At 37.5% G+C, this 17,020-nt stretch overlaps 1 protein-coding gene across 1 annotated transcript in view; it reads right to left on the bottom strand.

The window, feature by feature from the left end:
• PDSS2 (decaprenyl diphosphate synthase subunit 2) overlaps window positions 1-17,020 on the bottom strand; it is a 275,381-nt gene that overhangs the window by 160,245 nt on the left and 98,116 nt on the right. The window contains 1 exon segment of the mRNA XM_005898195.2: window positions 1,471-1,605. Within this exon segment, the coding sequence (XP_005898257.2) occupies window positions 1,471-1,605 (135 nt within the window).

Raw genomic sequence — 17,020 nt, 5'->3', positions numbered from 1 at the left:
TGCCAGGAAGTGATAGGACCCGATGTCATGATCTTCTTTTTTTAATGCAGAGTTTTAAGCCAGCTTTTTCACTCTGCTCTTTCACTTTAATCAAGAGGCTCTTTAGTTCCTCTTCGCTTTCTGCCATAAGGGTAGTGTCATCTGCACATCTCAGGTTATTGATATTTTTCCCTGCAATTGTGATTCCAGTTTGGGAATCCAGGCCAGCATTTCTCATCATGTACTCTGCATAGAAGTTAAATAAGCAGGGTGATGATACAAAGCCTTGATGTCCTCCTTTCCCAATTTTGAACCAGTCCATTGTTCCATGACCAGTTCTAACTGTTGCTTCTTGACCTGCATACAGGCTTCACAGGGGGCAGGGAAGGTGGTCTGGTATTCCCATCTCTTTAAAATTTTTCCAGCTTGTTGTGATCTACACAGTCAAAGGCTTTAGCATAGACAATGAAGCAGAAGTACATGTTTTTCTGGAATTCCCTTGCTTTCTCTATGGTCCATGGATGTTGGCAATTTGATCTCTGGTTCCTCTGCCTTTTCTAAATCCAGTTTGTACACCTGGAAGTTCTCGGTTCATGTACTGTTGAAGCCTCGCTTGAAGGATTTTAAGCACTACCTTGCTAGCATGTGAAATGAGCACAATTGTGTGATAGTGATGAGGACTGATTTTTAAAGTAAATCAATAAGATGTATTAACCAGAAGTCTAAGCTTCGAGAAATAGTTCTTTTTGTGAGGAAAATTCCCTTGTCACCATGTTTTTGGGTGCTTTAGTTTCATGTGCCAAAGTCCACCTGCAGACTGTTACTTCTATACAGGTTTTCAACACAGTGCCAAGTACACTTCTAAGATTAAGTAAAGTTATTGCTGATATATTATTACTAAAAAACATTTTTAAAATCACATTTAAAAAATCACAACTGAAATTTTAAAGTTTGTTTTATATGCAGCAAAATAATATGTACTCATCAATTTATTTTTTAATCTAAATGTGAGAGGTAAAAGTTTCTTATTCCAGTTAAATAAAAACCTCTTCACCATAAAAATAAACAAAATAAAGTTAATGATATAGCATTGAAGTAGACATCTCCTAAAATGGTAGTTGCATCATTATCTATACAGCTAAGTTATCCTATTGAGGTTTAAAAACCATGAATCCTGGACTAAATGATACAGAGTTCTCTACAGAAATAAAATGATATCATGATGGGGCAGAAGGGTAGTATTCAATAAAAAAATGTAAATCCTCAAGGTAGAAAGTATTAGACAAAAACACAAGGGAAAATTTACCAGAGTTCCATACAAAGTAGCTAAGACTATTAGATTTATTAAGAACAATAAAAATCCATATTTTAACCTTACAAAATGTTTTAATCTATCTCTGAATCAGAGAATGACAAAGAACTAAACAGTGATTTCTACTGACCACTGTATGAAAATACAATTTAGAGAGCAATTTCAAAATTTCTTCTTACCATGAATAGATCCCACTGACCATGTCATAGTTTTGACACGAAGCATTCACACTGTTGGGCCCAGCTGCCTTAGAAATAAGTAACACCACCAAGCCCCTCAACTGGAGGTTATTCTGTCTGTCGTGTATAAGACCCCTGCCAACAAGGAAAGAAAGAAAATCACAAAATAAGTTGGATCAAGTAAGAGAACTGCTGCAAATACGCCCACGCTTCCAAAATCAGACAATGGGACCCTCTGAAAAGAAATAGGATTGTGGAAGAAAGAGTTAACAGGAGGAAGCAGTGACTGCAGGAAACATCTAGAGAAACCCTCAGCTAGTTTTGAAAGTGATAGTCTCAAAACTGTAAGGCCTACTGACTTGGCTTCCTCCTCTTTCTGGGTTTTCCCATGCAATCTTAACCATGTGGTCTGATAATGAGAGGAACCCATAGTGTTAAACTGTTTTGTGGTAGTTGACTGCAGGTGAAATATACATTGTATGGCTTTGATGAAGTTGTATTATGTGGTGATGGTGCTGGTAAGGGGAAGGGTACAAAATGATTTCTGTCTTCACAGGTCGAAAATTTGAGAATTAAAATGGAAATGAATGCCATGGGCAAATATTTTACCATTTCTTATTTTTTATGCAAAAGAATAATCATTCTAGGCAACATTAAGCTTTAACATAGAATATAATTTTTTTGCTATGAATATTCAATATTTATAATTTCTACTATAACTAAGGTCAGAATACTTTCCTAGATTACATTTTTATTTAAGTATCACAAAAGGTTATCATATAAGAACTAAAGGGCAATATTAGAAAAAGAAAAAAAGACAGAAAATTATGGGTAACATATTATAATGGGCTCAGACAGTAAAGAATCCACCTGCAATGTGCGAGACCTGGATTCTATTCCTGGGTTGGGAAGATCCCCTGGAGGAGGACATGGCAACCCACTCTAGTATTCTTGCCTGGAAAATCCCCATGGACAGAGAAGCCTGGCAGGCTATAGTCCATGGAGTTTCAAAGGACATGACTGAAAGACTAAGAACAACATATTATAATAAATTAACACTTACAACAATCTTCATGAGCACTAGTCAAATAAGTTATACTAAAAAGTATACATAAATAACATACAAACAAAATTCTTGAATGTGGTAAAAATAGCAAAAAACTTTTATTAATTTTTATTGAGTTTAGTTGATTCACAATTTAACTAATACAGCTGTATTAATTAAGCTGTACATCAAAGTGAATCTGCTATACACACACACACATTCTTTTTTAGATTCTAATCCCATATAGGGCATTACAGAATATTGAGAAGAATTCCCTGTGCTATCCAGTAGGTTCTTATTAGTTTTCTACTTTATATATGTCGTGTATATGTGTCAATCTCAATCTCCCAGTTTATCCCTCCTCCCCTTCCCCCTTTGGTAACCATAAGTTTGTCTTCTACATCTGTGACTTTATTTCTAAAAACAGGAAAATTTGTATTCTGATACGTCACTGACTTATTAAGACTTCCTTGGGTGACTTCTGAACAAAGAATTAATTTAAATTAAGTTTATATAGTCAAAATTAATGAGTTAGCCCATTACTTAAGAAAATTTTCACCCTCATGCTTCCAAGTAAATTTTTAAAAGGGCCCCTTACTCTTTCATTAGTTTCTAAATAAGACATCTTCAGGCTTCCTGCAAAATAACAGTTACAGTTCTTTCTTTACTTATATTTTCTCCTTAATCTAGTAAGTGATCTTCAGTAGGTTAGAGGGGTTAATGATTTTTACAAAGAAGTTCTAATTTCCTAGAAAAAGGAAGTTAATTTAAGGTAATTAAGCTATACTATAGTAGAAACAAATAATCAACAGAAATATCCAAAGCTCTTTATTATAATGTAACAATCTACTTAAATCCTACAGACCTGAACTGTAGGGAGGCTGGGAAGCATAGTATTTTGGAAGAAAATGTAAAATGGAGTGCTTTCCAAGTTTTTTGCTTTGAATTACAGATTTTAACTTATGCTACTGTGTGTGGGTGCTCAGTCGTGTCTGACTCTTTGCAACCCTATGGACTGTGGTCCGCCAGGTTTCTGTCAATGGTATTTTCCAGGCAATAATACTGGAGTGGGTTGCCAATTCCTCCTCCAGAGCATCTTTCTGACCAGGGATTGAACTTATGTCTCCTGCATTGGCAGGTGGATTCTTTACCACTGAGCCACCTGGGAAGCCCAACTTACGCTACTAGATCCTTATACATGTTTTACCTGAGGTATATAATAATAATATTAAAGAGAAGCTGTGAATTGGCTCCTAATTACAGAAAGGGAAAAGAGGAAGGTGAGGCTGTGTGTGTGTCTGTGTGTTTGAGGGGTTGAGCCTGTTTAGGAATGAAAAGCTATGGTCTAGTCAAAGCTATGGTTTTTCGAGTAGTCATGTATGGATGTGAGAGTTGGACCATAAAGAAAGCTGAGTGCCGAAGAATTGATGCTTTTGAACTGTGGTGCTGGAGAAGACTCTTGAGAGTCCCTTGGACTTCAATGAGATCAAACCAGTCAATCCTAAAGGAAATCAGTCCTGAATATTCATTGGAAGGACTGATGCTAAAGCTGAAGTTCCAATACTTTGGCCAACTTGAGGCAAAGAACTGATTCATTTGAAAAGACCCTGATGCTGGAAAAGATTGAAGGCAGGAGGAGAAAGGGACAACAGAGGATGAGATGGTTGGACAGTATCAACGACTCGATGGACATGATTTTGAGCAAGCTCCTAGAGTTGGTGATGGACAGGGAGGCCTGGTGTGCTGCAGTCCATGGGGTCACAAAGAGTAGGACACGACTGAGCAACTGAACTGAGGAATGAAAGATATGAGGGTAACACTTAACAACTTGAAACTTAAAACTTAAGTTGTGAGTTTTGAGACATCGGGCCAAGTCAGACTGAAGAAACAGTCCTGGCAACAGTTCTGATAACACCTTCCATAAACTTCTGAGAGAGGAGACCTTTCACAGAGGACACATACATCATCATCATCATCAAAATACAATAGCAGCAGTAGCAACAAATCCTTAAATAGAACCTCACAACGCCAATGCAACTCAGAACAGGAACTGTTCTGAGTATTTTACTATATAATAATCAAATTAATTCACAACAACTCTAGGAGGAAGGTACCACAATTATTTTGATTTTAGAGATGAAGAGAATGAGGCACACAGAGAGATCAAGCAACTTTCCCAAGATACCATAGATAGTAAGCCTTAGAACCCTGATAGGGCCAGGATTTGAATCCAGGCCACCTGGCTCTAAAGTCTATATACATGTTTATCCATTATGCTAGAGCGACTCTCCATCGGCTTCATTTCATTCATATACCAACTATTTATTGAGTCAGTAGAATAGTGACTGCTTTAGAACCAGGTCTGAAAAATCCTTCTGCCATTTATTAGTTGTATGACTCAGACTATCACTTTTTCTGTAAAACGACGTTAAACGACATGTGTTTCCTGTAGTCACCGTGTGGAAGAGACGACGTGAGTAAAGCATACACCACTGTGGAAGCACAAGCAAGGCGATAAGGCAGTCAGAAAACTACATTCCCTCTACTTTTTTGCCATGTATTTTTCTTAATTCTTATATCTTACAACCCCACGGACTACAGCCTGCCAGGCCCCTCTGTCTATGGAATTCTCCAGGGAAGAGTACTAGAGTGGGTAGCCATTCCCTTCTCCAGGGGATCTTCCTGACCCAGGGATTGAACCCGAGTCTCCTGCACTGCAGGCAGATTCTTCACCGTTTGAGCCACCAATAATTTCCTATATTGTTTCTTCTTCTACTCCCCCAAAATAACAAAAGTTAAGGAATCCTTCCTTCTATGAGCCTGAAACATCATATATGGCTGAAACACATTCCACTTTCAGAAAGCACTACTGAAAAAGGTCAGGAGAAGAAATTCTAGTGCACCCACCAGTTGATAGAAATCAAGAGAGCAGTCAGAAAAGCATGCCTTCTAAGCATCAATTTTCACACAAGACAATAGTTGACAATCCAAAGAACAGATTAATAGTGTGAGTAAATTAAATGTTTCCAAAACACCACTTCTTTAAATTCACTTCATTAACAGCCTTAAAAAAAAAAAAAAAGAAATAAGATCATTTGATAATGTCTACTACTTAAAACTTAGCTCACAAGAAAAATAAGAAATTCAGCTCCTGAGCATAAAAAAGTCCCTCAGATTCTAAATTTGCAGAGATAACGTTTCATATAATCCAGGTCATATTTTCACCTGGAACATTACAATTTATTCTGAGTGCCTCTCTAGGAGAAATACGAACAAACTGGAGCATATCCAGAAGATCGTGAAATCATTTACTGCCACACACTTGGCTGACAAAAAAAAAAAAAAGAATGCTAGCTTGGAGAATAGTAAAAACGGTGTTCTCAAATTTACGCAGCCAAAAATGTAGTAAATGCTTACTGTAAGTCAGGCACAGTGCGAGACAGACAGTGGAGGACATAATGACATACACTGTGTGTTGTGATCTCCCTTCGTGTGGATTATATAATCTGGATTTAAAATAATAATAAAATGTGGCATGAGCTACTTAGGGATATGAACAAGGGCAACCAACATAAGCGGGGTGAAGGAGTGGTGAAAGAGACCTCCCTGAGACCTAAAGGATGAGAGGGAAGGAGTCACAGGATCTGAAGCAAGGAGGGGAAGTGAAAAAAGAGTGTTTTAGAGACAACATGTGTGCAGGTTTGAGGACAGAGAGAAGGACACAACTGTCTCCAGAACCAACAGGACAGGAACGCAGTGTGTGTGCAGGGGAGGGCTGGGAGAATTAAAGCTAAAGGAGTACATGATGACTGTCTGCTCATCCGAAAGGGTACCATGTGGATAGAAGACAGACTTGGTAAGTATTACTTTAGAGGACACTAATAGATAGAAAATATAGGTGGTGAATTTTGGCTTCACATGAAGAAATTAAAGAACAGAGGAGCCTCTATTGATGCTGAGTCCCTTGTGAATAAAGATGTTCAAGAAGCTGCACAGCCTCTGAAACAACACATCAAAGGGAAGCCTGGATTATTTGACATCTGGGTTTTTTTCCCCTAACTCTGTGATTCTTTATGATTTCACTTTACTACATGTAATTATCTAATACTCTTCCCTGGGGCTCAGATAGTAAAGAATCTGCCTGTAATGCGGGAGACCTGGGTTGGATCCCTGGGTTGGGAAGATCCCCTGGAGGAGGGCATGGTAACCCACTCCACTATTCTTGCCTGGAGAATTCCCATGGACAGAGGAATCTGGCGGGCTACAGTCCATGGTGTCACAAAGAGACAGACACGACTGGGTAACTAAGCAGTTTACTTTTTTTTAACTACAATATATATAATAAGTATAAAAATTGGGAGAAATCGTTAACATCATCGAAGTATCATAAATGAAAGCAATATTTAGTCCCTTGTAATCTATATCACTAAAATTCTACAGAATTGTTTTCCTTTTGCTAATATATATATACATACACATATATTTAGACCCTTCATCATTCATTAAACTAATATAGACCAAATACCTTCCATACTTTAAGCACTGCGCTTGGCACAGATGCCACGGTGAGCAAAACCAGGCAAAGAGCTTGCGAAGCTTACAAGCTGATGCTAGAGACCAGTAATAATGAAAGAATCACAAATAATGTAAAATTACAATGCTAATAATGCCACAGAGTAAAAAGAGATGATACTCTGAGAGCTTGCAACTGGGAACTAGCCTAGCCAGCAAAGGCTTCCTGAGGAAATGATGACTGAGTTGACATCCAAAGGAAGAATGAGCACATGCAAAGCTGAGAACACTGTACAAACGAGGCTAGAAGTAAACAGGGACTCGACCGCACAGGTCAAACAGCTTGTGATTAGACATTGGCTCTTTATCCAAAGAGTAATGTGAAACCACTGCAGTAACTTCAGCATCTGGTCATGTAATCAGATATTTTAAAAAATATACAAAAAATGTCTTCCCTCATCAGTGTGGAAAAGTGACTGATGGGTGTGTTGGCGGTGGGGGAACAAAGTGGATATGAGGAGATCAGTTGGGATGCTTTTGCGGTAGTCAATGAGAAATATGGAGGTAGTAGCTTAGTGGACAAACTAGAGATGTACCAAATCTAAAACAGTATTTCAATCAAGTTAAAGATAAGTCAGATACTATGTAGTCCTGGGAAATTAGCTACTATAGACACATCACTGGGGTCGCTAAGAGTCGGACACGACTGAGTGACTTCACTTTTGCTTTTCACTTTCATGCTTTGGAGAAGGAAATGGCAACCCACTCCAGTGTTCTTGCCTGGAGAATCCCAGGGACAGGGGAGCCTGGTGGGCTGCTGTCTATGGGGTCGCACAGAATTGGACACGACTGAAGCGACTTAGCAGCAGCAGCAGCAGACACATCACTAATTTTAAATAACATCATTCTGAAAAGTCTATAAGTTGAATTTTGGGCGAAGGAATTTGGCCTTCTTCAAAATTCTGCTCTAGAACTACAACAGAGCAACAATTAACACTAATATCCTAATAGCTTTACAATTTCATGGAAATAAGGATTTTACAAGTGAACTTCATGCAACACAATTGTATGGCCTTCTCACATCGTTGTTTCTGTGGTTAACTGCAGTTTCTACTACATCATCTTATCTTTCCATAACTATTAACTATTTTAAATCCTCAAATGACAGCTATGGAACCTTTCCATACTCTCTCAAATTCCACTGTTTCAACACATATATATACTATGAGGAATACAAAGAAATGAGGTCTATTAAAAGAGCTATTAATGACATGTTTCAAAAATGGTTAAATTGAAAAAACAGTGGTTAAATTGAATAATATAAAAACAGATAACAAAGACAGTAGAATATCAATAAGTTATCCATAAACAAAGGAAGAAAGAAAACGGCTTCTTGTTAGAGGTGCCCCTCCCAGTGGAGACAGACTTCAGACTGAGCCTTAAAGATGGTCAAATTTTCCTGAGCAGAGAATGGAGGGAGGAGAGGGATGGAGTTATTGGAATGGAAAGAATGGTACTTTGGGAGAAAGGAATAGGTTTGAGTGATAGCAGGTAAAAGAATGGGAAGCAGGTTCAGGACCTGTGGGGCTAATCATTTGGGCAAAGTGTGAAGGTGAATAAGCCCAGGAGACAGCCTGAAGAGTGAGGGGCCTTGAGAGGTTTAGAATCAGGACTTTATTCTGCAGGCAATTTGAAGGCATGGATGGTTTATCAGCAAGGGACTAATGTGTTTAGGGCTAAAGACTAAAACTGCTACTTGGGGCCTAATATTGTCACTCTGGCAATAGTGTGTTGTTGGGTACAGGGGAAAGGAGAGGGAAGATTAGTTAGGAGTAGCTTCTTCCAATATTCCAGGTGGGAGATAATGAGGGCCTAAATTAGGGTAGTAGCAGCAGGGATGGGAAAGAAAACCTGAATGATGGCAGCAGCATGGAGGTGGGTCAGGTTAGTCTGGCCAACTGACTGTATGAGCAAGACATCAGGAAGGCACCAGGAAGCAAATATCAGGGCTGAATTTAAGATTCAAACTTGTCTGCTGGAGGTGATGACGCTAGCATTAGCAAGGACTGGAAAGAAAAGGAGTGTTAATGGGGAATTAATGAGTTCAGTTTTGGACATGTTAACTTTGAATGCAAGAAGGACTTCCAGATGGAGATGCCCAGCAGGCATCTGGAAATGCTGTGGATATACATTTGGGAAGCATCTTCATAGGGGTGATAGCTAAAGCAGTAGGAATTGATGGATGAGTTTTGGGTGGGGGGTGGAGAAAGAAGAAAAAAAGGGAAGGGAAAAGGGGAAAGGAGGGCATGAGAAGAGAAAAGGAGTTTTAGAGGATTCCTATATATGTAGGGAACTCAGTAAGGATGAGTGTGACCCACAGGAAGGAACACAGCATGTCCACAGATAAAAGGGTCTCCACCGACACCTGGAAAGAAAAGTGAACATAAACGCACAGTGGAAGCAGCGAACGGTGGCTGTGCGGCGTGCAGAACCTGGGGTGAGGCAGCTGCCTCTTCCATGGGCTTTTTATTATAAACGTCTAGCCTGGCACTTAATACGCTGAATAATAAAAACGGCATCGAATGACACAGCTACAGCATACTATAAACATGCTATAATGCCAGGCACGTGCTAATTTATATATGTACATTCTTATTCTCACAAAAACCATGTAAAAGAACTAGTAATATCATTTTACAGATGAGGAAAACTAGCAAGCAGGCTTAGAAAAGCTAAACAATTACTAGTCAATTAGTAATTTAAGTGCCAGGATTTAGATATAATTTTCAGTCTTGCTATTTAATGATTGTATCTGTTCTAAGGTACTCCTCACAAGGCTGTGAGAATCTTAAGGGCCCTCAGGCTTAGTCATCTTTGGATGCTCTGCACCCAGCAGAGTAACTGATACAGAATAAGTCTCAAAAAATGCAAGATGAGAGAGCAAATGACTTCCAAGAAGCAGAGCAGCAGACACCAACTTACCATCTTACCCAAAGAGACCTATTACTAGTCCCAACCTTACTCATCTCTCCGTCATCTCCATTTGCTACACTGAACAGGGGGCTTCCCAGGTGGTGCTAGTAGTAAAGAATCTGCTTGCCAGTGCGGGAGACAGAAGAGATATGGGTTTGATCCCTGGGTTGAGAAGATTCCCTGGAGGAGGGCATGGCAACCCAGTCCAGTATTCTTGCCTGGAGAATCCCACGGACAGAGGAGCCATAGGGTCACAAAGATTCAGACACAACTGAAGGAACTTAGCACACACACTGAACCTTGAGTTCAGTGTCTTGAGTCCCTCTTCCTAAATCATAGTGGATTCTTTAAAAGTGATAGCCACACTGGGGAAAAGGACCAATGCACTACAAAATGACATGCTGAGAGTTTAATGTGATGTTGAAAAATTATTGTATATAAGAACCATGCCGTATCAAAGGACCTATCTCTTAAGCTTTAAGCAGACAGAACTCAATATACTGGAGGGTTTAAGTGCTTTGTCTCTTCGTTTAGGAGAACTTACTGAATTCACTACTGCAGCAGTGCCTGTGAGAGGCTACACTCAATTTGAACAGAAGGTAGGGGAAGTTCCAGATGGTGAGCTGAGGTAGGATGGCAGAACCAGAGGAGAGAAACCTAAGATTTATGTTCAAGAGTTCATAATTCTAACTTATGCCAGTGACTCAGATCACAGTCTTTTGGTAAACTGATAATCAAATATTAAGGAAACAACTTATCAACTATAAGGGATCATAACCCTTGAGTTAGTTTGTGCATGCATGTTCAGTCACTAGGTCATGTTCGACTCTTTTTCGACCCCATTGTAGCCCACCAGGGTCTTCTGTCCATGGGATTTCCTGGGCAAGAATACTGGAGTGAGTTGCCATTTCCTTTTCCAGGGGATCTCCCTGACCCAGGGATCAAACCTATGTCTCCTGCTTGGCAGGCAGATTATTTACTGCTGAGCTACTGGGAAAGCCCTGTGTTAGTTAGCTCAAAGCTTCTTAAAGTACAACTGAATGGGAAAAATCAGAACTTCCCAGATCCCCACAGTGGAAAAACTCCTTCCAATGCTAAAATCTAGAGGTATAGAGTTTGTTTCACTATTTGACTACCTCACTTTAATATATCTAGTTCTAATAAATCAATCCAGAAAATGTAAGCATAAAAGATGGGTGTCAAATCTAATATACATGAGGGAGATTGGCTAAAAAGGTTTCTAATAATATTTGTGACTGTGACCCCTAGTCAAAAAAAATTTTAAGTTTATATAGATAATGGAAGCAAAAGGACTAGAAGATGTACATTTTTTTTGCCAAAGAATCACAGGAATACCCTGATCGTCTCTATTGTTTTTTTTTTTATGTTGACTATAGCCTGTTAAATTGCCTTTGTGACCTACTAATGAGTTTTAACCTGCAGTTTTTTGAAAAAGTGTTTTAAGTCATGTATAGTATGTGATATATTAAGTTAAAAGAACTAGAAGTAAATGTACAATTAAATAGGGATAGAATTACCATTATTTAAAAATAAAATCTGTGCAAACACTAGAACAAATTTAGTGTTGCAACAAAGCACTAAACAAATTTTAATGATATGGGAAAATACTTAAAATGTTAAAGAAAAGATAAAATTATAAAACTATAAATATAATATGATCCCAATTATGTTTCAATAGATGCACACATATATATATAATAAACAAGGCCATGAACTAAGAAAAATTTAATAAAACATCAACATTTTATTTTAATTCAAGTATAGTTGATTATAATCCTGTTAGTTTCTAGTAATATATATATCTTTTGCACATTCTTTTCCATTATGGTTTGCTGTAGGATATTAAACATAGTTCCCTGTGCTATACAGTAGGACTTTGTTGTTTACCTATTTCATATACAGTAGTTTGTATCTGCTAATTCCAAACTCCTAATTTATCCTTCTCCAACCCCTTTCCCGTTTGGTAACCATGTTTGTTTTCTAAGCAGTAACGTTTAAAATCTGAGTGTCACTATATTGGTATTCAATACACAGAGTGTCCATGTATTTTTTAGTGTATTTAAAATATTTTGTTTAAAAATTGAAGAGAAATAATAGGAAGAAAATGCCTCTAAATGGTAACAAGTGTTAATCAATGGATTTTCAGATTAAGGGTGATTTACATATTTTCCAAATTGCATAAGAGCACAGATCTCTTTGTAAGTCTGGAGAAAAAGATAACTTTTTTTAAAATATCAGAATATTAAAAAGGCAAATGGCTTACTATATTATAGCTGTATTTCTCACTTGAAGAAAAAATTTAACTCACCTTTAATGAACCCCAAAGTTCTATCTAGATGTCTTTTGGGTTCTTATATCTCACTTTTAATTTCTCTAAGGTTTAGATATAAGGCCAAAGTTTAAATGGTATCAAAGTGACGTTAAATATATATATATATATATAAAATATATATATATGATTAGTAATTCAGTGACAGTAATATTACTAAGTTGTAAAAGAAAAACATTAGCACTCATAAAAATTATCTTAAAGCACTCTAATTTGAAGGAGACTAAAAATAGTCTGCATGTCACAGATTTTTATATAAAATTAGCAGACAAGCTGGAGGTTAATATCCATTGACAAAAATGACCCAAATTGTATTATTCCTGCCATATCTATCCTGAGACTAAAATGCTCTAGACTTGAAACAACATTAGGGCCTGAGGTGGACCAGTCTTTAGAATCTGGGAGCTATAGCAGCCACTGACATGGCTCGAGGGCCACAGGCACATCTCACCCACATTAAATCCCCAAGGGACAGCAGGGCCAAGGAACTGCCTCAACAAAGCTCTCACAAAGTGGCAATTAGGTCTGATGGGCATGTGGCAGAAGACAGGCAATGGAAAGAAAGGAAGAGAGAAGAGAAAGTAGAACAGGTATTGGGCACAGGAGTTGTCGAACAGAGGGGAAATCAAACAGAGCTTTTTAGAAATAGTTAACGAATGAACACCAGTAGTTTAACAAAATATGATTGAAATAAAAAACAAGTAAAATAATGCTAATAATCAAGTTTGCAGCAAGATATAAGCTGGCCGCCTTAGAATTAAACTATCACTAGGGGGAGAAAAAAATGAACAAAGATTTCTGAACTCAAATGATAACTGAAGATTTATTTTAAAATACTAACGTAGTAAAACAGGTCATTAAAAAATATTTCAGCCACACTGAAAACTCCATTAAAATGATCTCACACAAGTTTTACACATAGACCCCTTTTGTTCACGTTAGAAAAAAATCAATTTAGTGTTGAAGCAAAGGGGTAGAAAAACCAAGTGCTGGAATATAAGCCTCATTACACTATTTCGACACATGAGACTCACACCACCACTCAAGCAGTGACACTGGCTAAAAGCTGACCTGCTGTGAATCACACCTTCCACTATCAGAGTCCGCCTGTGTAGGGAATAAGTCAACCAAACGTGAATGAGTGCTCCCTTAGTGCTCAGTGCTTTTCTCAACTTCAAGTCCTCATTTCAGCAGACTCTGACACTCAAATTCAAGGGAACTGCTGTCAGACTAATCCTCTATAATTGGGGGGAGGGTGGTTACTTGGGTAGAAATACATTTTTATCAAAAAGAATATCTCAATGTAAGTAATAAGTATTTGTTTAGTACTTGGTGGGTCAGTCCTACTAGCTAATGAAGGTGGTTCAGTTGTGCAAAATTTAGAATATTTGCCTTAGGACAAGTTGGAAAAGACAAAAAGAGAAGGTCATTCAATTGGCTTTACACAACATACTATTAAGAGGCTAAAGCCAAATGTAGAAGCTACAACAGGAGATGGAGGAATCCAGTAAAAATAAGCAAATTAAAAAAATTATAAATTACTTTACAGGTAATACATCAAAGGCAAACTGAAGTGGGAATGGGACAGGGACAGAAACCATCATGGGTTTTAGCTGGAGAAATTACTCTTGAAAAAAATGAATGGAAAAAAAAAATTAAAACCTAGAACTGTATTATAGCAAATATGATGGTTCAGAAATCAAGTGCAAATTTTTTTTTGGTTTTGCTTTTTATTTTTTTAATTAATTTACTCTTTATTGATGGATAACTGCTTTACAGAATATTGTTGTTTTCTGTCAAACCTCAACACAAGTGCAAAATTTTTAGGAAAAACTCATTTATTTTTCCAAAATCAACACTGAAATCAAGGTACAGGAGACTAAAACATGGGAGAATTAGAAGTGACAGGTGCAGGACATACACTGCTTGTGTTCATCTTCCACAGAAAAACTTTCACCAGGAAAGATTCCATGTTTGGTTTCCCAAGTTAAAATCTATTAGCTCTCAAAATTCCAAATATTGCTACCCAAATAACAATAAGGCCTTATAAATATTTAAAATAGCCACCAACAGAGGTAGTAAAGGACAATCATTACCATAATAGTGGCATCTCTCAAATTATAGGTGTCAATAGGGAAACATGATTCGATTTCTTAAAGTTTCATTTACATGGTATTAATTAATAGATGGCACCTACTGAACCAAGAGAGAGAGACACTTGGAATAAATTACACACATGTTACTTTAGCCAATTTAATTCTCAGAGAACATAACACTTGCTCCACTCTAGCAGGTCAAAAGGTTCTGGGAAGACATCCCTCATTTACCAGATGGCCAGCAAGTGACCGAGAGGCAGACTGTCTCATCCACCCTGGTATATCCTCAAGCCTTCATGGTGCCAGCTCATCTAATCTGACAACTATCCTGGGAGGTGGTAGTTTTCCTCATTTTACTGATGAAGATATTAAGGCTCACAGAGCAAGTTTATTTTTTACACATCAATGAGTACACTGATAAACTACATATTTGTATTCACTTATTTATTGTCTTCCTTGACTAGAACACAAGCATATTACAGCACATTTACTTGTCCACAGTTGTATCTCCAGTGCTTAGAATTCTGCCTGGCACATAGACATTCAATAAATACTTGTGGATGAATTAATAAGGTAATCTGCCCAAAATTATATAGCCAATAAATGAAGGACCTGGGGTTCAATTCAGATGTCTGCTTCCAAAGCCAGCCTACAGAAATAATGATCACAGCAATAACACACTGAGCAAAAATGGGCAATAGCTTGAATTAGAGCTCAGAAAGGACCTTACAGGTAAAGACGTGAAAAAAATTTTATAGTTGACTTCTCGTAAGCACTTCCCTGAAACTTCTCTTGATTACTGGCTGGTGCACTAATAGCTAGACACGAATTTGGGTGCTGCCTTCTCCTTACATGCAAGTTCAACAAGACTCCCAAGCAGAACAGAGCAGAGGATGTGCGGTCCATTAAACACAGAGCCATGGGAAGTCTTGAATAGCCCCCATTCACAGGAGGCTGAGAAAAGTTGGCACTGCAGTGAAAATACAGTCCAGGTTAAAAACCACAACTAAAAAACAATAACAACAAAAACCCACACAGACGGCAGGAGTAGCCAGGGTCTATACCACAGCCAAGGAGTCTTAAACTGAAATGAGGGTCTGCACAGGCCTGCTTGTGGCATGTGGCTCTATGCCCTTCTGGTGGCCTACAACAGTCAATCTAAAATACTCCACAAAACTATAACTCTTAGGGAAGGAGGAGATCATAGTTTTCATCATTCTTTACTGAATACCTTGGTTCCTTTCCTTGAAATTGGGCAAAATACACATTCCTCGATTGAAATATTTCACTGAAGGACTACTTAGTTAAAAAAATAATTTATATACATTCTATGTTTTAATTTCTAGGAATATGTTAAATAAGACAGGAAATTTATATCTGAAGAGGTTTTGTTCCCATTTTAATTCATACTACAATAATTCATTTTTAAAAGGTAAAAGAAACTAAACACTGCTCATTGATACACTAGGGACCCAATCTTGCAACTTTGTCCTAGAAAGGAAAAAGCAATAGGCTCAACGTTAATATCTGTTGCAAAAACTATCCTTACACTTTAAATATATAAAAATGTATATTTATATGTATGTTTATATGTATGTATTTATTTACTTATTTTCTCACTTAAACCTCATACAAGGCTATAAGGTACTATTCTTGATCCTGATTTTATGGATGAAGAAACTGAGACATAAAGAAGTTAAGTAATAAGTAATAAGTAGGGCCATAAGTAAGTGGTAGGGGCCATGGTCACAAATACAAATTTTGTTTTAATGATGGCTTTAAAAAATATACTGATACTGAAAAAATACTGAATTGAGCAAAGAGAGAGAAACTAGGGTAGATACGAAATTAAAGGGGCAAAAAATGTTTTTTACTACATTAAAATTAAAAATAACCTTGATGAAAGTAAAAAGGAAATTACTCTTCTCATGGTACAAATACAGTTCCAAACCCTATGGATTTGAGGACAATGACAAAAGTGTGAAAACTCTGTCTCTAAGCACATGTGTCAAAAATCTAACAAATTTCAAAGACATATAACAGATACTTTGGTCCCCAAATGCGGTGATGATTTTCCTTGGTATAAAGTTCTAGTGTGGTTATGTTAATAAGAACTGGATTATCTGCATCACCTGATACCAAAAGTTTCCCCCTTTCTCCAAAAGTAGCCAGATAAATGCTAAATTTTGAGATCTGGTGAAGCCTGTGGCCAATATATTTCAGGATTGTTTTGTTCATGCGCAGGTAAAAACCAGAAACTTATCAATAGGCTATTTAGGCCTATCAAAATGTTGGACTGTTTGGATGCGTTTCGCACCTTCAAATATTGTATATTTAAATCAAGGCCTGGTGAATGGTTCTAACTGCTGCATATTATTCAAGAGCTGAAAAGTACTTCAACCTAGACATAAAAAGCAGAGACATTACTTTGCCAACAAAAGTCCATCTAGTCAAAGTTATGGTTTTTCCAGTAGTCATGTATGAATGTGAGAGTTGGACTAAAAAGAAAGCTGAGTGCCAAAGAACTGATGCTTTTGAACTGTGGTGTTGGAGAAGACTCTTGAGAATCCCTTC

This window comes from Bos mutus, chromosome 9 (assembly GCF_027580195.1).
Source record: "Bos mutus isolate GX-2022 chromosome 9, NWIPB_WYAK_1.1, whole genome shotgun sequence".
NCBI classification, from domain to species: domain Eukaryota; kingdom Metazoa; phylum Chordata; class Mammalia; order Artiodactyla; family Bovidae; genus Bos; species Bos mutus.
Note: the sequence above shows the minus strand (reverse complement) of the source record. Positions and strands in the feature narration are given on the sequence as shown.